General features: G+C 44.0%; 1 protein-coding gene across 1 annotated transcript in view; it reads left to right on the top strand.

Annotated features, from left to right (window-relative positions):
- The window catches only part of LOC8039391 (nose resistant to fluoxetine protein 6), a 62,700-nt gene that overhangs the window by 11,785 nt on the left and 24,917 nt on the right, over positions 1-25,998 (top strand). Inside the window, exon 2 of the mRNA XM_029976986.4 lies at positions 25,068-25,248. Within this exon, the coding sequence (XP_029832846.2) occupies positions 25,068-25,248 (181 nt within the window). The remainder of the gene's footprint in view (positions 1-25,067; positions 25,249-25,998) is intronic.

Raw genomic sequence — 25,998 nt, 5'->3', positions numbered from 1 at the left:
GGCCACTTCCGACAGGTAGGCAATTGACGTCCCTGGACACGCCAGTCACACATAGGTGACGGAAGGAATCGGTTCTAATTGACGTCGCCCACCGGAAGCGGAGCCGTGAGTGAATGACTGGGCCACCCAACAACACTCCTGCCCTCATTGCACGGCTGCGGTTATAGTAGTTGGCGTGGTAGAGGATGTGAGCAATATGCGAGCGGTATTGTAATAACTTTAGGCACGTTAATTAATGTAGGAATATACAAGTAAACAGAGTAACTACAATCACTCGCTTAGAAAGTCGACATGTACTATTTCATGGCTTCATTCATTTTTTTTTTTTTTCTGGTAGGGGACACCCACGTTGGCAAGTTAACGTAAAAACGCAAATATGTGTTTTTATTTGTTTTTTTACCCTACAAAAAACGTGATGATTAAAATTTGAGGTAATGAAACGATGTCCTAAAATTGATGGTCGCCCAGCTGTCGCTACTTTGCGTCATTAAATATTCATTTGCATTTTGTAGACGCATCTTCCTCTACTGTCTCATGAAAAATTCACCTTTTACCTTATCATCTATGTTTAGATGCAGTCTTCTCCCACCTCTGAATTTTAGATTTCGTTGCTCGATTATATTCATGGACTATCATTGCGTGTTTTTCTTTTTTTTTTTGTCTTTGATTATAAATTGTGTTTTGCAGGTATTACTTATTTCCACCTCAACTGTGTGATTTTGTTTTTGTACAATTATTTTTCCTCCTTCTGCAATAGCCCCAGTGGGGCTGCAGTACTTGAACATAAATGAATTAAATTGACAAATGGTTGGCGAGAAATTTCTATACGCTTTCTTGTACGCGGTACTTGTTATTTTTTACCGCTATTACACGTCAACTAGAGATTTGCTAAAATGTCACCATCACATTAATTTCCACTAGGTGTTGGCCCATGCTACATTTAGTGTAAATACAGCATGGGCCGACCATAATTTCACGCCATCGGTGTTTGGACTCACGGCAACTCGCACGTAAAAGACCACAATGCGCGCGCCGGTGAGTTGACCGTCATGCGCGCGCCGGTGAGAAACAGAACTATGGCACTTTTTAGAATGAGAATTTAGGTACAAAACAATCGTCACGTGACCCAAAGCAGCGAAAAAGCAGGATTTCACGTCGCGGGGGTCCGCCTTTACGTGGAGATCTAATTTTTCCCTCGCGGAGTGAGCGGAGACAGCGTTCGTGGTTCATCTGCCAACGCGAGTGAAGAACGCAGTTGGCCTACAACGGAGCGCCATTCGCAGACGGAAATAAAGAAATAAAACAACACACTCGTCTGCTAACAGACCGGAAACGATTTGATCGTCTGTTTTAAAGCGAGCGCCGCGGCGAAGTGAGATCGGAAACATTGTAAGCCGTTGACAACCCACATTTCGTTTACGACCTCTAGTTGCCCCATTTCCGTATACACAAGCTAGCATGAACCGGTGGATGAAGCAGTACTACGGACAAGCACATCAAATGCTGCGAAACGCATCTCACTATTTGTGTGTTTTGGTTAGATGTTATCTCAAAATGATACCCGATGGCGAGCTCATGAAAGAATCAAACATGCCTCATTGTCTCATGTCACGCTCTCGCTACCACCTTTTTCCTAAACTTGAATGCCGCTTAGGTTTCGCCTTTAGGAGTGGAACGCGATAGCGTATCGGGCCCCGTTCACATCGCCTTCTCATTTGCTTTTCATGCTCGTAGACGCGAGTGCAGCCTCCGAGATACGGGGACGCTGTCGCATCTCCGAATCGTCATGTCGCAGCTGGCGCCTCACTTCGGCTTCAGGGGTACGCATATACACGAACTCATCTCTGTTACGTCACGGCGCGGTGGTGGCGCGTCGGGCGCACTTCCGGTCTGGGGCTGTGGGCGGAAGGCCCCATGTGAGACGTGTATTCCTGCGTTGTTTTGAAAGGAACCAGACAAAAACCTGCCTTTTCGCCAAACCGCCGGGACTGGGGCTGTACCAAAAGAGTCGAGAAAGGTTTGAAGGTCAGTTTTCACGTGCTCGGTTCTTTCGAGAACGTAGATATGTGCCTTGAAAAGGGAAAACCAGACGCCGTTGGACAACGATTGCTTGGGCGGGAAGCACCTTGCGTTAAATTCACGGATACTTGAGGTCATCAGCTTTAATTGTTTTGTTCCAACATGGACGCCGGAAAATCGTCAAGTTGTACGGACCACCTGCGGACTACGCTCGGTGCGTCTTCAAGTTCAGACGGCCGCCTGATCGTTCTAACTGTCGTCTGCTTTTTCAAACCTTTCTTCTTGTCGTTTGCTCTTTTAGACGACACCGGCCCGTAGACAAAACGTGGGCCCGTTACTTGCGACAAGTAAGTGCAGGCCTCATCAGGCTTAATTTGAAGGTTGGTAAGCAGGCTCGATATAGATACAAGGATATGTTGATCATTGTTAACAGTGGCCATCGCCGACTTGATTTGCCTCATTCACGCGGTCCGATTCTGCTTTAGATTTTCAGTATCGACGTCGACCGTCTCAGCTACGGTTCACCCTTTTGCAGCCCGAGCGACGTTGCGACTGCAAATTGTGAGCGAAATCTCATCATGCGAAGCGGGCTTTAGCGTACATTCTGCGGCGTCCACCCGGAATGAATCGCCGCATGTCAGATTATTGACGCGAAGTTTTGCGGTGTAACGAGCCTTGTTAATTTCGCTGAGGCCGCTCGAGTAGTCAGACATTGCCAGGAAGACAGTCAACAATTTGAACGCGAAAAAAGGCAGGGGGACTCACACCGACGCCGATAACATCGCATTTCAATGGTTTTGTTTGTGGGCGACGGCCAGCTTCTTGCCCACACCCCCTACGCGCATGCGCGGCGCCGGTGGCGTCCGCTAGGGGCGCTCCGGTTTGTTTGTATACATGAGTTAGTGTATAAACATATAGACCTTTTTCGCTTACTCGTCCCCAGACACCTGTTGGGCATATCCGGTGTGGGCGACGAAAAAAAGAAAAAAACGTTTCCGCCTGCAATTAGTAGAAAAATAAAGGGGGAAACAAAACGAGAATGGGTGACGGTTCCGCTTATATCCTAAATGCATTCTATTGGCTTGGCGACGGCAAAACAATATTTTCGCTCATACTGGAAGTGACGGTATGTCAAGATGGCTGCGCCCTTGCGAAATAGGTCTATAATCTCCCATTCGTTTCCAAGCTCTGCAGGGGAACGCATGGTCAGCGCGTCTGGCTCGTGGGTTCAAACACCGCCTAACAGACCCCTTTCGAAAGACTGTCCTCTGTTAGCAGCTGTGGAACCCCTGCACAATGGCGGGCTATAACCGCAACCTCACGGCACACTTTATGCATTTTGTTTGATTAGAAGGCGTGTTTTATGAATTCGGTAGGATTAGGTGTGTTTTCGCCTTCCAATAAAACCAAAAGCATAAAGTGTGTCGCAAGGTTGCAATTTGGGTCCGCTATTATGCACGGCTGACAACAGAGAGCAGCATTTCAAAGGGGGTTTATAATTAATAATATTTTTTAGGGCGAATGATTTATTTAAAAAGTTAAATCATTTGACATTTTGGACAAAACCCCGAGACTGGGGTGAAAAAGGACAACACAACACAAAGTCTCAAACGCAGCTGCGGCGACCTTTAATTCGAATTACGTGCTATGTTTCAATCGTTCATTCCACCCGTGACGTCACGTTTGACGTGAGCGTTGTGGGTTGTTCGAAATTCCCGCGCGAGGTCATGCGCTGTGACGTCACGACCCTATCTACCAATCCTGGATTACAGCGCACGCCACCGACGCCGGCTTTTCTGCGACATTAGGGAGTTTTCGTAGATCGTTTTCGCCGTCCCGCAAGACCCTCCGCAATCCGCTACGATAGCGGAAACTCCACAGTCAAGGCTATCGGCGCGCCGGCGCAGTAGCAACTTCTTCGTTGCGGAACGCTTAGCGGAGGGGGCAACGCGGTCTACGAAAACTCCCTACAGGCTCCTTAACGCGCTCGCGTTAAAATCGGACTCCCGACTCTGAGGCACTTGCAGTCGTCCCATGCACCGCTGAATCCAGCGTGAACTGCACGAACGACATCTCAAACAACCGCGGCACGCGCTCCCTACTACACTTGCGTTGCACGCTTCCTCATTTCCACTGAATGCGGCCACGTCTGACGCCCAGAGGCACTTGGCATTGCCTTCGTCGCTGATCGCCTGGTTCCGATATTGCGCAATCTACATTCGTCATGGCCGGCACGCGGTTTCTGGTGTGATACGAGGAAGCCCTCTATCGTTAACCGGAACTTCCGCTACCTTGACCGGAAACGCGCCACTGGCGATGTTGTATATTTTTATTTTGACTTCACGGAAGAGCGTGTCAACGCCGGAAACTTTCTTGAGTTGGCCAACGGCTTCCTTAGTTCTTTCCGTGCGTGACTTTTTGGTCACGCAAGGAATCATTTAGTTTGTGGAACCAGCGTAACTGATGCAGTCTCTTGTCTCAAAATAGACGGGTGTACCCATTCCTAGAAATTCCTGGGTATTTTCCCACGATGAAAAAGTTAGGCATCAGTCCTCTCATCTGTCACGAGTTTAGTGATCCAGGCTCCTTCGTCCCGGAAATGTATCCACGGTGCGCAAATGTACCAGAACGCGTTCCTTGCGCAACGGAACGTAAGGATGCGGCTGCACCGTTCCCAGGACACTAGAGAGAACGCGCGATGACGAGGCAGCCAGGCGCTAGCCGTCATTGGCTGCTGTCGGGAGGGAGGGAAACAAAAGCTGGTGGACGGATTTGGCGTGTAAACAAATGCACGTGATGCGCAAAGAGCAGACGAACTTGTAGGCCGTGTGCAGGCGTTGGCCCGCACTAGGTATAGAAGCTGTGCGTGTGCAGGAACTAGATTTGCGTGAGATGAAGCGACTGCGCAGTGCCCACAGCAGCGCCACCGCATACGAGACGTCGGAGGGTCGATCTGGTGTGTTGTAGAGCGATCTCAACTGCTCACAATGGTTGTCATTGTCTAAAAAAAGTAGATGAATTCTGTTTTAAAACCGCAAGGTGAAGTTATGTTTCAATTTTATGGGAGTTCAATATAGTTGTAGCATCGAACGTGTTAGCAAATACCGTTGAGAATAATACAGGAAACTCCGGGCGAAAATGGGAGACGGAAGTAGAAAGCGATCCTGGCGGTGTGGAGTGAACAACACGCCACTTTCCCCGGAAATGAATCAAGTGGGTCTGACTCACTAGAGAAATTTATAGTCTATGAAATATTCCCATTTTTTGATGGAGCATAGGCAGCATAAGCTCGTGATATTGGACCTCTTGGTATTTTGATGTCAAAATGCAGTGTGTTGTATGGACCAGTCAGGATTTGTATAGCCGATTTTGTACAATCTAAATAATAATTAACCTTATCTGAGCTTGTTGATTTATTTGTTTTACTCCTACCGAAACATATCCGATCAGATGCCCTTGGCCATCATGACAATAGTGACCATAATTGACAATAGGCATCAATTTTTTATGAGACCGACTTGAAATGACTCCAAGTGACTAGAAGGGATTGTTATTGATAATTATGTGATTCTTTTGTGTGCTTACTCTTATGAACGGCTTCAAGTAGCTTTTGTTGGCTATTAGCATCTACTTTGACCCGATTTACCTTAAATGGCTGTCAATAGCTATTGATGAGATAATTGACAATTACCCATTTCGGCGTTGGTGAATGCACATGGTTTGAACGGGTTATTATTGGCTATCAGCCTCCACTTTTATATATATTTGATAGATATGGCTACAAATATTAATGAGTAATGAAAGCTGAGCTATTTCTGTTTATAAACTGGGATGACTTCAGGTGGCTATTGTTGGCGATTAGAATATATTTCTGACCAGATTGGCTCAATGGCTACTAATGGCTGTTAGTCAGTATAATAGCAATTATCTGCTGTCTGGGTGTTTATGAATGAGAATGGTTTCAAGTCGCTATTATTGGCTATAAGCACCTATTTTCGAATAGATTGGCTGCAAATGGCTACAAACCGCTATTAGTAGATAACTATTGCTTGAGCTATTTTTATATTTACGAAGGAATGGGGTTTCAAGTGGATAATGTTGGCTATTTGTAATTATGTTTGACCAGATTGAATTGAAATGACTGCTGATGGATATTGGTGAGATCATTAAACATTTACGTGCTATTTTGGTACTTAAAAATGAGTATGGCTTCAAACGGCTATTATTAGCTTATGCATCAAATTTTAGATAAATTTGATTGAAATGGCTACAAATGGCTATTAGTGACTAGTGTTGATATTTATGGGTGTTTTAGTGTTTACTGGAATGACTTTAAGGGGCTATTGTTGGCTATTAGCATATATATCTGACCAGATTGGCTTCAAATGGCTAGCATTGGCTATTTGCAAGTATAATTGACAATTATGGGCTATTTCAGTGTTTATGGATGAAAATGGCCACAAGTGGCTATACTGGCTATAGACATTTATTTTTATTGCAATGGCTTAATTTGGCTACAAATGGCTATTAATGATTACTGTTGATAGTTATGAGTGATTTTTGTGTTCACCAACTGGACTGGCTTTAAGTGGCTATTGTTGGCTTTTATCATCTATTTCTGACCAGATTGGCTTCAAATGGCTAGCAATGGCTATTAGTGAGTATAATTGACAATTATGTGCTATTTCAGTATTTTTGGACGAAACTGGCTACAAGTGGCTATTACTGGCTATAAGCATTTAGATTGGCTTAAAATTGCTACAAATGCTAGTAGTGACTAGTGATATTTATCAGCAGGTTTTATGCTTACTAACTGGAATGGCTTTTAGTGGCTATTGTTGGCTATTAGCATCCATTTCCGGCCAGATTTGCCTCAAATGGCTTGCAATGGCTATTAGTGAGTATAATTGAAAATTATGTGCTATTTCAGTGTTTTTGAATGAAACTGGCTACAAGTGGCTATTACTGGCTATAAGCATTTAGATTGGCTTAAAACTGCTACAAATGGCTTGTAGTGACTATTGTTGATATTTTTAAGCAGGTTTAACCTTTACTAACTGGAATGGCTTTTTCTTGGCTATCGTTGGCTATTAGCATCTATTTCTGGCCAGATTTGCCTCAAATGGCTTCCAATGGCTATTAGTGAGTATAATTGAAAATTATGTGCTATTTCAGTGTTTTTGAATGAAACTGGCTACAAGTGGCTATTACTGGTTATAAGCATTTAGATTGGCTTAAAATTGCTACAAATGGCTTGTAGTGACTAGCGATATTTATAAGCAGGTTTCACGTTTACTAACTGGAATGGCTTTTATTGGCTACTGTTGGCTATTAGCGCCTATTTCTGGCCAGATTTGCCTCAAATGGCTTGCAATGGCTATTAGTAAGAATAATTGACAATTATGTGCTATTTCAGTGGTCTTGGATGAAATTGGCTACAAGTGGCTATTACTGGCTATAATCATTTAGATTGGCTTAAAATTGCTACGAATGGCTATTAGTGACTATTGTTTATATTTATAAGCAGGTTTTATGTTTACTAACTGGAATGGCTTTTAGTGGCTATTGTTGGCTATTAGCATCTATTTCTGGTCAGATTCGCCTCAAATGGCTTGCAACGGCTATTAGTGAGTGTAATTGACAATTATGTGCTATTTCAGGGGTTTTGGATGAAACTGGCTACTATTGGCTATAAGCATTTATTCTTTATCGAATTGGCTTGAAATAGCTACAAATGGCTATTAGTGACTAGTCTTGATAGTTATGAGCAATTTTAGTGTTTACTAACCGGACTTGCTTTTAGTAGCTGTTGTTGTCTATTATCATTCATTTTTAACCAGATTGGCTAGCAATGGATATAGCAAGTATAATTGTGGATATTCATGCATAGCCATTCAATGGATATTCATAAATAGCCATGCATAGCCATTCAATAGATATTTACGAATAGCCATTCATAGCCAGTTGAAGCCATTCTGGTAATAAAATAGATGGTAATAGCCAAAACTAGCCACATGAAGCAATTTCAGTTTGTAGACAAAGAAATAGCTGCTAATTATAAAGACTCGTCACTTTAAGCCATTTGTAGCCAATTCAAGCCACCGAGGTCAGGAACAGATGATTATAGCCAATAATAGCCAATCCAAGCAACCAAGTCAAGAATAGATGCATATAGCCAATAATATCCAGTTGAAGTCATTCAAATCTATACACACTCCAATTGCATAAATTGTAAATAATAGTTGCTGATAGCCATGTATAGCCATCTCAAGCCAATCTAGTAAAAATTGATACTAATAGCCAATAATAGCCATTTGAAGTCATTTTCCATCATAATCAGCGAAATAGCAAGAATTGTCAACTATATTCATGAATAGCCATTTGTAGCCATTTGAAGCCAGTCTGGTAAAAAATAGATGATAATAGCCAAAACTAGCCGCATGAAGCCATTTCAGGTCGCAGACAAAGAAACAGTTGCTAATTATAAATACTAGTCACTTTAAGCCATTTGTAGCCAATTCAAGCCGCCCAGATTAGGAACAGATGATTTTAGCCAATAATAGCCAATCCAAGCCAACCGTCAAGAATAGATGCCTATAGCCAATAATATCCAGTTGAAGCCATTCGAATCTATATAGACTCCAATTGCATAAATTGTAAATAATAGTTCCTGATAGCCATGTATAGCCATTTTAAGCCGATCTAACAAAAATACATGCTAATAGCCAATAATAGCCATTTGAAGTCATTTTCAGTCATAATCAATGAAATAGCATAGAATTGTCGACTATATCCACAAATAGCCATTCATAGCCATTTGAAGTCAGTCTGGTAAAAAAAAATATATGGTAATAGCCAAAACTAGCCACATGAAGCCTGTTCAGTTTGTAGACAAAGAAATAGCTGCTAATTATAAATACTAGTCACTTTAAGCCATTTGTAGCCAATTCAAGCCACCCAGGTCAGGAACAGATGAATATGGCATATAATAGCCAATCCAAGCCAACCAAGTCAAGAATAGATGCCTATAGCCAATACTATCCAGTTGAAGTCATTCAAATCTAGACACACTCCAACTGCATAAATTGTCAATAATAGTCACTGATAGACATGTATGGCCATTTCAAGCCGGTTTGGCCAAGAACTGCCCATAGCCAATAATAGTAGACATTTGAATTCATTCATATTAAAAAAAAACATCATGATTACTATGTCACTAAATGTCACTAATGTTCATTCTGAAGCAATCTAAGGTGATATTGTTAAGATTATATGCAATTGCTAACAATAGCCACTTGAAGCCATTTTCATTCATAAGTAGAGAATAGCAGAATATTGCGACCAATAAGCACTAATAGCCATTTTTTGGCAATTCGAGCCAACCAGGTCAATAACAGATGCCTGTAGCCAATAATAGCCATTGGAAGTCAACTCAGCCTGCATACATCAAATAAGTCGAAATAGTGACTGATCATCATTGATAGTCACTAGAAGTCATTTGGACCCCAAATCCGCCATATAATTTATAAACATGATAATATAGCCAATAATAGCCATATGAAGCTAAATCAGTCTGCTCACAACCAGGTTAGTAGAAATAGTGACTAATAGCAATTGATAGTCACTAGAAGTTATTTGAACCACGAATCTGCCATATAAATAAAAAAAATATTATTGTATAGCCAATAATAGCCATTGGAAGCCAACTCAGCCCGCACACAATTAAATAACTCAAAATTGTGACCATTAATTGTCAGTGTAAGTCATTTGAACTCTGAATCTGCCATATAATTTATAAATATAATCTTATAGTCAATAATAGCCATATGAAGCCAACTCAGTATTCACACAATCAAATAACTCGAAATAGGGACTGATAATCATGGACAATCACTAGAAGTCTTTTGGACTCTAAATCTGCCATATAATTATAAATATGAATGTATAGCCAATAGTAGCCACTGGAAGCCAACTCAGTCTGCACACAACAAATAAGTTGAAAAAGTGACCGATAGTGATTGATAGTCACGGAAGTAATTTGGACCTCAAATCTGCCATATAATTTATAAACATGGTCACGTAGCCATTAATAGCCACATGAAGCCAGCTCAGTCTGTACACAATCAAATAACTCAAAATAGTGGCCAAAAGTCGTTAAAAGTAACTAGAAGTCATTTGAACTACATATCTACCATGTCAAATTTTGATCAAAAAGCCAAAATTAACCATTGAAACCACCTCAGCCTGCATAAAATCAAATAACTCAAAATAGTTGCAAATAGTCATTGATTGTCATTAAAAGTCATTTGGAACCGAAATCCACCATATAATTAGGAAATAAAATCAAACATTAAATAATTGTCATTCAAATCCAATCTCAGACATAATATTACAAATATCACGAAATGGTCACTATTGGTCAATAAAGTCCATCACAAATGGAACTACCTAATAAACAACTGCTTGGTCTATATGCCGCGAAATAGCTTAGGATATTGGCCCAGAGCCATTAATAGCCCTTGAAAGGCAATCTAGTTTATACTCGTTCAAATAACTCAGAAATATAATCCAATAGTAATAGCAGTCATTAGAGGCTAACCAGGCCCCCAAAACGACAGGTAAAACTGAACCGGACACTATTTCTACTTCCTTATAAATACTGACTCTTCGTTAAACAGCCAGTGTAGCATTTACTGGCTGTAATAACTACGTCGTGTAGCATTTCCAGACTCATTGGAAGTGAATCTCATACAATTTAAAATAATGACCCATGGAGCAATTACATATTTGAATTGCTGTGTTTTATTTCTAACTGCAAAGAGTCAGTCACTGCAGCTCCATAAACTGTCAATTTACTAGAAAATCACTAATTGCCGGTAGGTCATTTGTACCAGCTGTAATACATAGGTCTATATAATCTAAATACTTAGTGCCAATATGAAGCGCACCTCATTATCAGAAATACCGTGTATCAGCTCTTGCTCAATTGAAATCGGCACACCGATTGCCATATATTCACAATTCCTGATAGTGTGAAGAGAAGAAATAGTGCAGCACTCATTCCACGAGTGAATGACTGTTTTCCTTTTACTTTCGAGCTCATAGTTTACCATCCCACACCGAGAGAGGGCAGCACTTCTGTGTCTCCCGACAACCCCATGTATTTTGGCTCGAGTTTCCAGTATTGATAGTCAATGGTATTTGGTGTTGGTTATGCTGAAGTCCTGTGCTAGCTGACCGACGTGTGTGGTACAGGGTGTGCAGAGTGCAAGTTCGTCTGCTTCTTTTGCAGGGGTTGTGAAGACGTCAGATCGCCGAGCTCTGATTGGCTCTGATTGAAGAATAGTGGGTACACCTCGGGGGAGATTACCTTGAGGTCTGCCCACTATCCTTCGATCTTAGCTCGCCGTTCTTAGGTCACCACAACCCCTGCAAAAGAAGCAGACGAACTTGCACTCCGCATACAGGCCGCAGTCACACCGCTCATGTATTATTTGCGAATAGGCCTGGAGCATGTTCGAAGCACGATTTCTGTATATATACGTTTGCTTGGACAATTTGTGCGGGACAGTTTTCGTACTAACAATGTGAGAGAGCCGTTATACAATGAAAAAACACTCCGCAGACAACACCTGCACGCTGTCTTGTATGTTGTGTCAGCAGTGTAATCGTTGGTTTAGAGGTGCTTGTCGCAAGTTCAAATCGAACACGTAAGCAGTTTTGAAAACGCGTCAGTTTTTTCCCCCATCGCAAATATACCCCAAGTACAGTACTCTAGAAGGGAGAGTGGTGGCAAAAGCGAGGCCAAAGCCAGTGGGAGGCGCAGTGCCGGAAAAAGCGGACGGTCGCATGTGGAGCTGCGGTCGACAACTAGAGAAGACTGATGCATCCGGCTGCTTCCTCTCGCGTTAGCAGTCATGCTCTTGGCAGAAGCTGCTTGTCCGAAGGATTTGATATGTGCTGATTACTCAAGGCACAAACTGCTGAACTGGTGGTATTTTATGGCTGCATTTTTTTGTTAAGTCGCTCAATCGTGCAAGAGTACAGAAGCGTGAAGCGGCGACATACCTGAAGCTCAGTTGATCCACATAGCTTTTTCAGTTAGTTTTGACCCCAGAAGAATATGTTACTTTCAGTATACTTTCAGAGGTTTCTACTTTTGTAATTGTGCTATGCCCTTCTGTGCTGTGTAATGCTTCTATGTAATCCATATTCAGTGTGTTTTTTATGTGCATCATCAGTGTGCTCGCCTGACGTAATGTTTTTCGAAATTTCTTCGTTTTTAGGACATATAAAATTGAATGCAGCTCTAGTGTTTTTTTTTTTTTTTTGGTAGTAGTGCGTGAGAGGCTATGTTATGTCTGGTCAGGGTGAAAAAAAAAACAACCTGCGCTAAAAATAAAAGAAATCATATATGTTTGATTTAAACCGGGTTCATTTGAATTTAAATCGAACTTGCAGGATTTATATAACTTAAGAGTGACTCTTTTTATCGCTAGACGTTTTTTTAATGGCTTTCTGTTATAAAATCCTCCTGCTTGATCATTATTTGCTTGAAATACAAAATAAATGCCCATGGGAAGCAAACGCTGTAGGTAAACTGTATATAAAAAAAATATTTTCAGTATTATTCTGGGGCAAAAGTGCTTGTTTTAAATTATAGCTAAATTGGTGCTATTTAAATCATGATTTAAATTACGATTGAAATCAGCGGAATACCCATGTAGCGTTTCAAGCTTGCCACTTTTGTCGCGTTGAACCCCAAGAAACACATCGCCACCGCATGACAACTTCCAAAAATCTGAAACATTCTTTCGTTCAGTCTGACAACGCAGAGCTGATAAAATGGTGTTCTGTCATAAAAACATCACTAGGTCGGAACCGCGAGCAGGTAGCCGACGCGCCACCTTGCGGGCGCTAGTGCTCGGCGAGACTACGCCGGCGACAAACCGCGGCATCCGCTTCGAAGGCCCCACGGAGAGCGCGCCGCATTTGCGCCGTATCTCCAGAGCATCCTCTCCCCAACGCACTACTGCGATCCGATGTACGGGGCGTGAAGGAGTATCCATATACGTATAATAGGAACGGTTCATATGCTCCGAGAAAGTGAGGGAGAGAAGGAGAGGAGAGTGCGGTGGGGGGACGTTAGAACACCGAGCTCTGGTTGGAATAATTGGTGGGTAGAGCCATAGCCTCCTCTATACGGAGAAAGCCTGGCACATCGACGACGGAGCCATAGAGCGCGCGGCCGCAGGAAAAAGGAGAGGAGGAGCGCGCCGAACGGTGACCAATATGGTAGCGCAGAGCACAAAGGGCAGACCTAGACAGCGAGCGCTTGGGTCATGAGCGGCCGCTCCCCGAACCACGCTTGGTTTTGTGTTTTCGTCACCGTCGTTTTCGTACTCCGGGAGAAACGGGCGCGGCGATTCGAAAGGGCGCAGGGAGAAACGGGAAAGGGTTGACGTTGAGGTTCTCCTCTCCACGATAGCGACAAGAAAAGAGAAAAAAAAAAAAAAAGATTGTTTCTGCGTTTGGCCGTTCGCTCTTTTGTGGCGCTAGCGGACAAGGTTCTCTCCGCTCCCGTTTCTCCGCCCCTCCTTTCCCATTTACGGCGGCCGTCTTTTCACGCGACGCGCCAGGCTTTCTCCGTATAGAGGAGGCTATGGTAGAGCTCAAGCTGGCTGCCTTTCTCTCTACTGCACTCGTCGAACGCGCTAGAACGCGGAACGCTGGCGTCCGACGTTTGGCTTTCGCATTCGAATTTGTTCGACGACGACCATGGAGACAAAGGCAGCCTTTGTCTCCACTGCACTTGTCGAACGCATTATAGTCCGTTGGAACTCAAGAACGTAGGGCAAAAGAAAGGAAGGCTGGGGAGGAGGAAGCAGACGGAACGCTGGAGAGGGCAGGAGCTATTCTTCTCCAGCGTTCCGTCTGCTTCCTCCTCTCCGGCCTTCCATTCCCTTGCCCTACTTTCTTGAGGCAGACGTCCGGCGTCTGGTTCTGGCATGGCCTCCGTGCAATGCAGTTTGCCTGACATGTTGCCCCATATAGCGGCCAGCTTTTGAAACGATGGCCAGTCCATCCCGTCGAGGTTCCGCCATTTGCAACGCTTTTAGACCTGCGTTGTACCTACTGTTGTGTGTAGTTTTCGGGTAGTGTTTCATTGCAACGGTTAAAAAGAAGCCTCCCGGCAAAGGCAAAAAGGACTGCCCCCCCCCAAAAAAAAAATGAAGGTGCGCCGGTGCTGCTGCTTTAAGGACTGCCATAACAACAACCCAACCGTGAGCATGTTCGGGTTTCTTTTCCAACCTTGGGACAGGGAACAGCGGTAGATGGTGGATTGCGGCAGCGTGCTTGCAGTCACCGAGGGCGCCATAGCGACAGTCGCACGCGCTTTCAGTGATTTCCCGCGATAGAGGATTCAGCTGCATACAAGGAATAAGTCATACTTTGTCTTAAGGCAATTATTCATCAATGGTGAACCATAGTTGGTATTCACTAGATGCCATACTTGAGGCGGCTGCTTACAGGGCATGCTCGGGGTAAGTTCTTATTTATGGACTCCCCCAAACAAACGCACAAAAAACATCTTGTGCACTGTGCGCGGCTTCCAACACGCAGAGTGTAGACTCTGCGTGTTGGAAGCCGCGTTTTTAGAAGCTTGCCGTCACCGCGTGCTCAGCAGCAGCGAACTCAACTATGGCTGACAGTGAATACCACATATTGTCAGCTGCTTTTACTTTCGCACTCACCTAGATCTTGACGTTGTGCATGTGAAAAATTGGTCAACGCGCAGGTGAGCTGGTGCGTATTAATCATGATGTCTAAAGGTGCAATGAAACAAATTTTGGGTTTGAATAAATTACGTATTTTAAATTGGGACTTCTACTAATCGCATATCGTTTAGTGGACCAAAAGAAAGAGGGTAGAAAGTCAAAAGCCTGCAGCTTTTCGGTAAGAAATTTTTGAAATATAGCGGACTATCTCGTACCTCCTTTCCTTCGAAAGCTTTCCGCCTTTTCACTATGATACATCCGCGCTACCCTAAGCTTGTCAGCGGTGCCAAAATGACGTCAGCCAACACCAGCTCACGGATTGGACACGACAACTGCGTCACTTGGACGTATGCGCTCGTCAACAATCAATCCGTCAACGATTATTTGGATTCGCGTTCGTGGCCAATGAGTGCCTTCACGAAACTTATTGTCACTGGCGAATGACAAGATCTATGGTGTGCTTAAAAACCATGATGAAAGCTTGGAGTTATCGCACCAGTGCGCAAGAATGTCACGACGATCTGCTTTCTCAATTCTACTTTGAGTTGAGGATTAAAGCTAAGTAGAAAGTAGTAGAAAAATCGTTTCATGGCTTCTTTAAACCTTGAGATTGGGAAGGAAACTTGAAGATATATGCCCCTTTCTTCTGCTCTTCTAATATATGTTTCCTTCCCAGTCTCAGGGTTCAACGATCAGTGTTGTGCACATGCTTCCCTTGTTGGAAGTGTCACTTCGACGAAACATCTGCATCGCTCAATTCGCTCGTCGTACATACATGTTTGCTTTCTCAAAACCTTTGCCCCTTTCTTAAAGCTTGCTACCGGAATGAAGAGGAACTCTCATGGAAGGGGGACTTTGCCGTTTTTGAGATACTTAATTCAAAGGCATTGTCTGAATGCGGATGGCTTTCTGATTCCGAAATGCTATCTCCTTCTCCCAGATTCACTCTAGTTAATTAAAGGGATATTTTGTTCGCTGCCAAAACTACTACATCTCTCTCTCTCCAGTTATTTCCTAGTTTTCCCTGTCATCCAAACGTGACGTTACCAGCTGGCAGCGAGGCGCGCGTCCGGAAATTAGGTACGCCCGCGCCCGCCCTTCTCGCGCCAAATAGCGAACAAAAAAGGGAACTTTGTGCTATAATCATCTCTAATTTCACAAAGTATGACATTAGCCTACGTGATAAACTAAAATAAAGTAAAAAAAAACAACAAAAAAAAAACAAAAAAAAAAAAACCCGGAAGCAACTGCGATTTCAAGAGAACCGTTTTTTGCAACTCGGAACGCTAAAGCCGCGGCTCGCTAGTTTCGTGAAATCGCTAGCAACTTCGTTGTTCTTTAATCAAAAGCTGGCAGTTACGTTGGCGAAGAAAGGTTGCAGAGTCACGCAATACGTTCTTTGACAAATTACCTAAGCACCCCGGAGAAGGCTGGGAATGCGGGTACAGATGCCCCATACGCTCGTGTTACCTGAAGGAACGTGCCATCTGTTTTAGATTTTCGTTAGAAAAGTTACTGTTACCGAAGCCAGCACGTGTAACTACTTTTGTAACAGGCACATGCTCCTTGGTGATTGAATAATTTAGCAAAATATCTATACCCAATATCAGAAAAAGCGTTTCTGGTCGGCGCCATGTTTCGCTTTCGTGCGAGTGAAACGTGCTTTGCTCGCCTTCCAAAGCGGCAAACATGCGGGTGCTGGGCTCTGAACTATCATCGTCTAGGCTGTGATTCTCGTAAACAATGAAACGTAGGCAATGAAATGAACCGCATTCGTATAGGCCAGATGGCCGGTTACTGTTCATGAAGGTCATGCTAAAATGACACTTAAAAGAACTCCGCAACCACCGAGCCAAACATCAAGGTGCTATGAAAGGCGTATAAAATACACAAATACATTATTCATCTTTGAATAAAGAATATTGGCTTGAAGATGCAATAGCGCGTAAAGTACAGAATTGTATCATAAAAATTTTAATTCAAAAGAAGTTAAAAAACGTCGTTGAAAAAACATTTGTTCCGATCTTTCTTTTTCTATATTCTTTCTTTATTGTCGGATTAGAATTCAAATAACTCAAACACTGACGTGGGAACGAGGTAAATCTATATAGGGTGATTTCAGATAAGATCGACCAAAGGGTGGCTGGTCGACATTTTTAAATCAACTGATGTTTTTATATGACATTGTCTAGTGTCTGGTATAAACGAATCCGCACTTAGTTTTGACCAGAAAAAAAAATTTGGAGACAAGAAAAATCGTAAGGCAGGGAGAGGTGGACAGTTGCAATAACGCGCACTGATGGAGGGGGCAAGTTTGAAAGTGAATAATTAAAACAAGAAAATTAGGAGAATTTTAAAACTTTTTACAAACAAACTATGGGTGCAACTTGCTTGTAATATAAAGTAGTAATATTTATTAAACATTTATTTAGTTTTCAATTCTAAAAATTGCCAAACATGCCTGCTCGAACGACAAATGGCAAACTTTGGAAATCTGTATCTCATGAAATAATTTAATCATTATTACATAACTTGCAGACATTATTTTACTAATATATGGCTATTATTGAAAAAATAAATAAGGTATCTGAGTGACACAATAGTTACAATATATTTAGGCAAACATGGGAAAAAAATCAAACAAAGAAAAATTCCAATGCGAATAAAAAAAAACACCACCTTCGATTTTTTTAAAATTTGGGTACCCTGTTATACTCTATTTCGGCATTCATTTCTATTAAAAACATGTTGCATCATCGCACTCTGAAAGAAGAAACAACTCCCCAAAGTAGGGTCCTTTTTCAAAGCCTACACTTAGCAGTGTCCTATACAAGAAGTGACTCTGAGTTCCAGTTTCATGAAACTTGCACAAATCTTTTATATACATTTATTCAGATGAGGTCATTGATAAAAAGAGCGATCGGTCACACAGTAAAAGGGAGGAGAAACTATATACAGCATTTTACATAAGCGTACAGAGTGGTATCATATTAGAGACTAATGATTTGAGAAAAGATGATGCAGTGTGAAGTTGTACCTTCCGGTATATTTTACATCTAGAGTAAAATAAATAACTTTACTTCCACACACAAAAACAAAGATATAATAGTAAGATATTTAGGTTGGCTGTGTATTTACGATTACAAACAATTTCAGGTGACGGATGCCATAGTGCCTAACTGGAGCAGCTTCGATGCTCTCGGTGTATGAATGAATCGTGGCAAGCCGATATATTTTATCCTGCTCGAGGATAACATTTTGGGATTTTTTTTTTATAGTTATCAGATAAAAATTATTAGTAACCACCAACAAAAACAGTAGGTTAAATACCCCGTGAAGAAAAATGTGATAAATAAGGTGTCCCTGCATTCAAAATGAGCAGTCCTTGGGAAATCAAATTCGGCACTTTACGCTAAGGTTTTCCTCGCTGTACCCATTCAATAAAGTTGCTTCCAAGCAGATCCGACTGTCCGTGCTACATATACGTCACAGGTCCCTTCTGTTGATGACTTGCTGAGCCGCCACGCGTGCCAAGACTGAATGCCAGGGAAAGCGCGCACCGTCAGCCACTCTTCTTTTTTTTGTTCACGATACCGAACAACCTCATTTTCGTCCAGATATACAAGATGCACGCCTTTCAGTTTCTTTGATAGAACGCTCACCATTGTCCTGGCCGTCTGAATTGCGCTTACTGAACGTTCTCCCAGGTTGTTCAGCGTGGCCTGGTGCTTCACGAGTCCGCCAACTCCGTCACATGCATTTTTCCCATGTCCAGATGCAGAAAATAACCACTAGGCTTGTGGGCAATCGTCCTTTGCAAATTGGTGAAGCTGGTAGCGATTCTTGAAATGACTGGCGGCGCAGTCACTTACGTACGTCACGTACGAGTATACCGCAACGTTGTCTTCAACCAACTCTTTCACTTTTTCTAGAGCCAAGCAAGCGTGAGCGGCGTCGTGACACAGGTCCTCACTGATGATGGCAAAGCTGTTTGTAGATTTTCTTGTCGTCACTACACATGTAAATATCGAAACGTTTTTTTTTTCCAGTGATATGCTTGCACTTCGTCAGGAAGCACGATGGTCCAGTTTTCAGCAAAGTCAAAATGAAAGACAATGCTCCCGCGTTGCATGCACTGTTTTTCATCGTAGATCGCTTTACCTTGCGTTTGCCGGATATGGTTGTGAAGTACCCAACTTCCAACCGTCACTTGGATGACTTTTAGGAAAGTCTCAGGTTCCAAAGTTTTTTTCACAAGGTCGCCGGACTCCCATGTTGCAAGCACAATCTCTTCATCCTCCGGGATATCAAGTTCCTGGAGTGTAAGAAACTGGCCTTTTGGGCAGTGATCACAGTCTCCTTGAAGGCACAGTTCTGTTGCTGGGTCGCACAGAAATGCCGAGTTCATTTCACCAGTGTTGAATGTTGAGCCTGTAACGTTCTCTAGAGCGGCAATACAAAGATAATAATTGGCGCAGCGCACACAAACGCACACTTCCTGGTGTGGAATACATTGGACCCATCTAGGACGCAACGAATAAAATTTCGTTAGCCCAACGCCGGAATCGGGATGCTTGTCTTTGTATATACGGAAGGCCTCTCGTATTGAGCGTGTCGTGAAGCGCTTTGGCACGAACGTTTTCTCTCCGTTGAGCATGACAGAGATGACGTCCTCCTGGTTGGGACTTTGGCGCGAACATTGTAGCTCGTCTTTCGTGAAGTACTCTAGGGCAGCAGACAGGTTCTCAGGGCTCACCTTGCACCTCGTGTAAGGATCCGGCTCATACCACACGCCATGCTTTTCCTTGAGTTTTCGGGATTTACTGATGAGGTACATTGAGGCCTGTGGAATCATCTTTTGAACCTCATTCTTCGTCAGTGTTGACAGCAGGAGTGTAAGCAGTTGACAACGTTCCCGGAGAGAGGTGGCGGTTTCAAAGGCCTGCCGAAAGTTGTCCACCCACTCAGTGCATGTGGAGCATGTTGGTTCGGACGACCCCGATGGTGCGTCCCTGTCGTACGCAATACGTAGCCTTGAGCGTATATTCTTGACAGCAACCTGCCCCAGTTCTCTCTGCTTTCTCTTGACATAGGCAGGCCTGTCCCGACTTCTTACGACGCTTGGTTGTCTCAGTGGCGACACATCTGTAGGTAGTATGCTGCGATTTAGATCTTCAATTGCTTCTTCAGCTGGCACAAATATGTCAGGGCACTGCTCTGAGCTTCGCATCGAGATCTCCTTAGTGATGTGCATGAAGCAGTGGTAGCACAGGTAGTCCGTCGCACTCACTTTGGTGGAACAGTCAGGCGGAAGAATTTGCTTCGACGAGTTTAGGTCCAACTCGCCAACACTTCGAAAATTCCGCTGCTTTCGTATAGTCTTTTTGTGTTTGCAAAAGTAATCTGCACAAAACACTCGTTCGGAGCTCCAGGACGTCTTCATAATGTATACATAAATAATAGAAATTAAACCCTAACTGATGGCATATAATTGCCAAGTGAAAGAACTACTGGGTGCACAAGTGACAAGTCCGAGGCTGAGGAGCTCACTCACTGCAAACGTACATTTGAAAAGAGAGGTCACAACTGAGGCTGTCGGCAAAGCTTGATCCACGTCAAAGGAAGAAAGAGGGAAAGTCTCCAGACAAAAAATTGTGGTCAGCGGCCTTCGAAAAAGACTTTCCGGAATCGCACTGTCGTCCCTCCACGCGCTGATATGAAAGCACCCGAGCTTCTACCACGTGGTTCATGACACAGCCTGAGCCATGTCGGCGACCGGTTCGCGAGGGGTTGGCGGTGGGGTTACGTTGATGGTCACTCGGATTAGCCCTTGCTGTACTGAGCTACCGCCTGCAGTGCCTTATCGCCGGCTGGTGTCAACAACGAGAACACACACACCCTGTCTACACCAAAACTACAAGCGTTCACCGCACACGCGTCGCCGCCGCTTTTAAGCTTTTGTGAAATTGCTTTCTTTTGCCGCGGAGAACCGCCTTATCTTAACTACGCGCCTGAAATCCTTCCAGGCGGGCGTACACAATATCAAGCGTTTCGAGAAATGCCCGTGGAGTAGAACTATGGGAAAATTCGGAGCCCGCGATGTCGATATCGTCGCCGTTGTGTTAGTACGCCGTCGCGTACTGCAGTCCCCCGTTGGGGGAGGGGGGGGGCGGTCTTACTACGATAACATGGCGACAGCGTTTACACTCTATGTATTTACGCGAGGCTCGAGTATTTGGGGATAATGCTGCCGGTTGGTGTGCCCCTTTGTGCCTGATATTATCGCCCGTGACGCCAGCGAGTGAGATGGCGACAGGCATGACTGCTCAGTAAACAGGCGTCGGCGGCCATGTTTTGCTGGTTGAAGCGAACCCCCTTGTTCTTGACAGCGAGCGGGGAAAAGCGAAAAAAAAATTGTATCGGCCGTTTTGCCAGAACTAGCGACGAGTGTCGTCTGCGGTTTCCGGCAACTATTTTGCCATAATCGTGAGCTTAGCGAGGAAATGATTTTTGCTAGCCACAGAACACTACCACGCAGAAAGGGAATGCTTGACCATGTTTTTGTTCTGGATATATATCAGGGATATATATGAGAGAGAGAGAGAGAGAGAGAGATGAATGTAGAGCGGAAGAGGGAATAGCATATAGTGTCGCAGGAGAATAAAGTAAACAAAGTTCCTAGTGGCCGATGGCTGCATGATCTTTTCTCGGATCACTAGTCCGTAATATGATACCTTTTTGTACACAGTAGTTTCTCCTTAATTTAAGTGTGTGAACGATTTCTTTAGTTATCATTGGCCTCATCTGAATAAAAATATATAAAAGATGTGTGTTGGTTTCATGAAACTGGAACTCAGAGTCGGTTCTTGTATAAAACACTGCTAAGTGTAGGCTTTGAAAAAGGACCCTACTTTGGGGAGTTGTATCTTCTTTCTCAATAAAATGATGCAACATGTTTTAATGGAAATGAATGCCGAAATAGGGTATAACAGGTTACCTAAATTTAAAAAAAATCGAGGGTGGTGTTTTTTTTTTTATTCACATCGGAATTTTTCTTTGTTGGATTTTTTTCCATGTTTGACTAAATATATCCTAACTATTGTATCACACAGATACCTTAGTTATTTTTTAAATATTAGCTATATATTAGTAGAATAATATCTGCAAATTATATCATAATGATTAAATTATTTCATGAGATACAGACCTGCAAAATTTGCCATTTGTCGTTCGAGCAGGCATGTTTGTCAATTTTTAGAAAAATAAATAAATTTTAAATAAATATGATTACTTTATATTACTTTTACAAGCAAGCTATACCCATAGTTTGCGCCTAAAACGTATTAGAGTTCTCCTAATGTTATCGCTTTAGTTATTCACTGTCAAACGGGCCCCCTCCATCAGTGCGCGTTAATGCAACTGTCCACCACCTCATGCCTTACGATTTTTCCTGTCCCCAAGTATTTTTTCTAGTCAAAACTAAGTTTGGATTCGTTCATACCAGACACTAGACAATAACATATAAAAACATCAGTTGATTTGAAAATGTCGACTAGCCATCCTTTGGTCGATCTTATCTGAAATCACCCTATAGATTTTTTAAAATTAAAATTTGGTTTTGCACAGTTTTTATCAGCTTAAATTTACATGCCTACCCTCAATGACATAAATATGTTCGTGGTTTTAAAAATGCATTTCAGCCTTATATAACATTTCTTCGCGATAGAATAAAATAAAGATGTTTTCACCACTTCTTCTCCGAGACAGCATCGCACACCAGCCACTTGACAAACCAGGCACCGACTCTTTCGTACATTAATGGAGCCCAACACCCGTTCCATAAACCTCTGTAATACCAGACACGAATAGCAATAATATCGAAAGTCAAGTCTAAACTAAGACTTGACTTTGTTTAGAAGTTTAACTTCTCGTCTTCAACAGATCGGCGTCGTGAGTGGAACTCCGAGACTCGCCCGAGCTAGATTCGATATCCAAAATAAAAATAATGTTTATGAAGAAGAAAAAAAAAATCACTGAAGAAATTGTGCACAACAAATGTGACTGCGTCAAATTTAGAATATAGTGCTAGAGTGAGCAGTATTTTTCTATATATTATTAGTGCTCCTTTTTGGACGGATGTAGCGGTGGTCACAGCCGGCTTAGTCTGCGCTTGCTGCTCTTGAAGCTGTTCCAAGCATAAGTGAGAATATTTCACGTGACACTAGTTCTCTAGGCACACAGCTCACACCAAAGCACCTTGACGTGGCGGGCCTCCATTGCTGCCGGGGAGCGGGTTTTTCTTTCTCCCGTGAAAACAAGGGTAAAAAAGTTTTCCAGCACTGTTCCTACAGTCACCCGCGAATCACAGATTGCTATTAATTACAAGGAAACTTTTACCCTTGAAGCTGTGAAAAAATAATCTGGATTGCTGGCATCCGGAAGGCCACTTCGCTGGTGATGTACGCGGGTAGGGAAAAGTAAGGATTTTTCATTGTTGCCAGCAGAGAGCCGCCTCCTGGTATCCTCGCGGGTTTCAGGAGGCGAATTCAAATTAAAAAAAAAAAAAAACAATAATAACTTCACTGGGCATTTTTATTTTTATAAAATATTTGGACTATCAGTTGAGGAAGGGTTATTGATGCGGTCTGTCAATTTCCAGCCAAATCCAAGACTATGACAAGATCGGCAGAGTTCCCCTTTAAGCTGTTTCAAACCGCAAAATAGCACGATCGGAGGCATCCAACGAGCTTGGGTAAACTTAAAGTCACTTTAAGTAAACTTAGAGCGGTAAACCAGCGGTCAAAAATGGCACCCCCCCGTTGCACCCCCCCCCCCCCCCCCCCGTTGCCGCCATCTTGCCTGTTTGTCACATTAGTGATCACGTGACGTCCAGATGGGTGCTGGGTGCGCCCAGAGGTTGGCCAGATTGCGGTCCGCAGATCGGCACTCTGGGGCTGCGTTCGAATCTTACTCGAATGGCGCCGAGGTATTCCGGCGGATCAAGTCACGTGACAAGACAGATGCAGCAACGCTGGACACGGGTAGGTTTTCGAACGCAACGGGTGCGAGAACTTCACTCAGGAGTGAGATAAAAGCTGCGTTCGATTTAATTGCACCTCCTGCGCCGGTGCAGAAAAGTATAGGGCAGTCTACTTCCGGTATATGCATTGAGATACGACCGGAGGTACACCGCTCCACACTTTTCTGCACCAGTGCAGGATTTGCAAGTAATTCGAACGCAGCTTCTATTGCACTCCTGGGTGAAGTTCTCGTACCCGTTGCGTTCAAAAACCTACCCACGTGCAGCGTTGCTGCATCTGTCTTGTCATGTGACTTGATCCGCCGGAATAACTCGGCACCATTCGAGGAGACTCGAACGCAGCCCCAGAGTGCCCATCTGCCATCTGCTGACCGCGATCTGGCCATTCTGATCTGGTCCACCATTGGGCACAGCCATCTTAACGTCACGTGATCACTAATGTGGCAAACAGGCAAGATGGCGGCAACCGGGAGGGTGCCATTTCCGCTGCAGGCAGTGGGTTCCGGTTTACCGCTCTAAGGCAAGACTCAAGCTCATTGGAGGCATCCCGTCCAAAGTGCACCGCTGCTCCGCCGACTACGAATCGTTCTGTATCGCCACTGACTGACAGAGGGCGCTGGCTGTCGCTCGACTCTGGTGCCCCCTAACCACCTGCTCTGAGCGAATTCGAACGTTCGACGAATGCAGGGAAGACAAAGGCAGCTTGTTGAGGTCTACCCACCAATCATATTCGAACTCGAGCTCGGGGCGTTCGGACGTCCCCGCCCGCTCTGGTCTCCTCCTCTGCCTCAGTTTCTCGGCGCCTTTGCTTAGCACATTCCGATTTCAGAACGCAAAAAAAAAAAGGACGATAACAAAACAGGCTACGCATCTGTATTGTATGCGCTGGCATGCCATATTTGTGTGTGCAACTGCTGAGCGTGTGCTGACGTGCTTCCACAATTATTTTGCGACGTGCATTCCGCACCACCATAATTACCGGTCTAAGAAGCCTAGTAATGTGAACTCGTTCTGAGCAAGCGCTCTAAACATCCGCCCCAATTACTGCGCCCAGAGGATTCCCGCTGTTGAGCTACTACCAGGATGCACGGACCGTACGTGCCATCCCAAGCGTACATCGGAACTGCCCCAGAATTCCCCGCGCTTCACGGTGCAATGGGGGTTTGACGAGATTCCTTTGTGGTAATTTCCGGAATTCTCTATTGACTGAATGGAGTTTCTTATCGCAGGTGGAGCAGCAGTGGAGCCAAATGGAGAAGGCCTTGCGTACTGCGGCCGAGTCCGCGGTCGGAAAGGTGTTTCCCACGCTCGTAAAGGCAAGCAGCGAGGCCGAGGTGTCGGGGGACTGCCAAGCCGCCCTCCTCAAGGTCATCCTCGGTGTCCGGCGCCTCAAGGACTGGGCCATCCGATGTAAGTACGCGCTCAAGCTTTGGTGGCGCACACATCAATAAACTAAATAGACCCTTGGCAAAGACGTACACTCCATCCCCTCACAATGGCTACACTACATACAATTGCAAACGTGTGTTAGCCTGGCTGAATCGAATGTTTTTGTTTGGGCTAGAAGTGGAACGTAGAAGGCACTTTCTGAAGTCACGCGCTTCCGGCCGTGCCTTTTTCAGCGCTCACGAGCTCGAGGCTTACTTGATTTCGAAGCGCTGTCGAAGGTAGGAAGCGCGCACTAGAGGCGGGACAACTGAATTGCTCCTTCCTGCAGTTCTCATGCTGTCAGTGACTGCAGTTCACCTTTAGGGCACGAACGGCTCTCCACTTGTCTATTGGCAGTGACAGATTAAGAACCCGATAGAAGCTCCGTCTCCAGCACGCGTTCGTGCTCTCTGTCGAGCTTTGATTAAGCGTACATCCACATTGTTATCAAAGCTCGCGATCGACTCGGAGCTTCTACTTAGTTGTTCTTACCCTGTCATCGACCATATATGCACGAACAGCCTCACTAGAATGTTTTAATAGGAATCAACAAAACGGCACCTTGCAGACTTCTTGGTCTGTCAATTCATTCTCTGGACTTTTCACGCTCAGCAGGCGTAGGCGTTCGCGCTTGGCCCTTCCTTTGCTGAAATGAGGTCCCCCTGAAAGGAGCTTCATATACGCGAGGCAAAGTGCACGCGGAAGAAAGGCCGTCTACGCGCGAGCGACTCG

The sequence above is a fragment of the Ixodes scapularis genome, unplaced genomic scaffold (assembly GCF_016920785.2).
Source record: "Ixodes scapularis isolate PalLabHiFi unplaced genomic scaffold, ASM1692078v2 PGA_scaffold3__209_contigs__length_174095766, whole genome shotgun sequence".
NCBI lineage: Eukaryota > Metazoa > Arthropoda > Arachnida > Ixodida > Ixodidae > Ixodes > Ixodes scapularis.
This window is presented reverse-complemented; position numbering and strand designations above follow the sequence as displayed.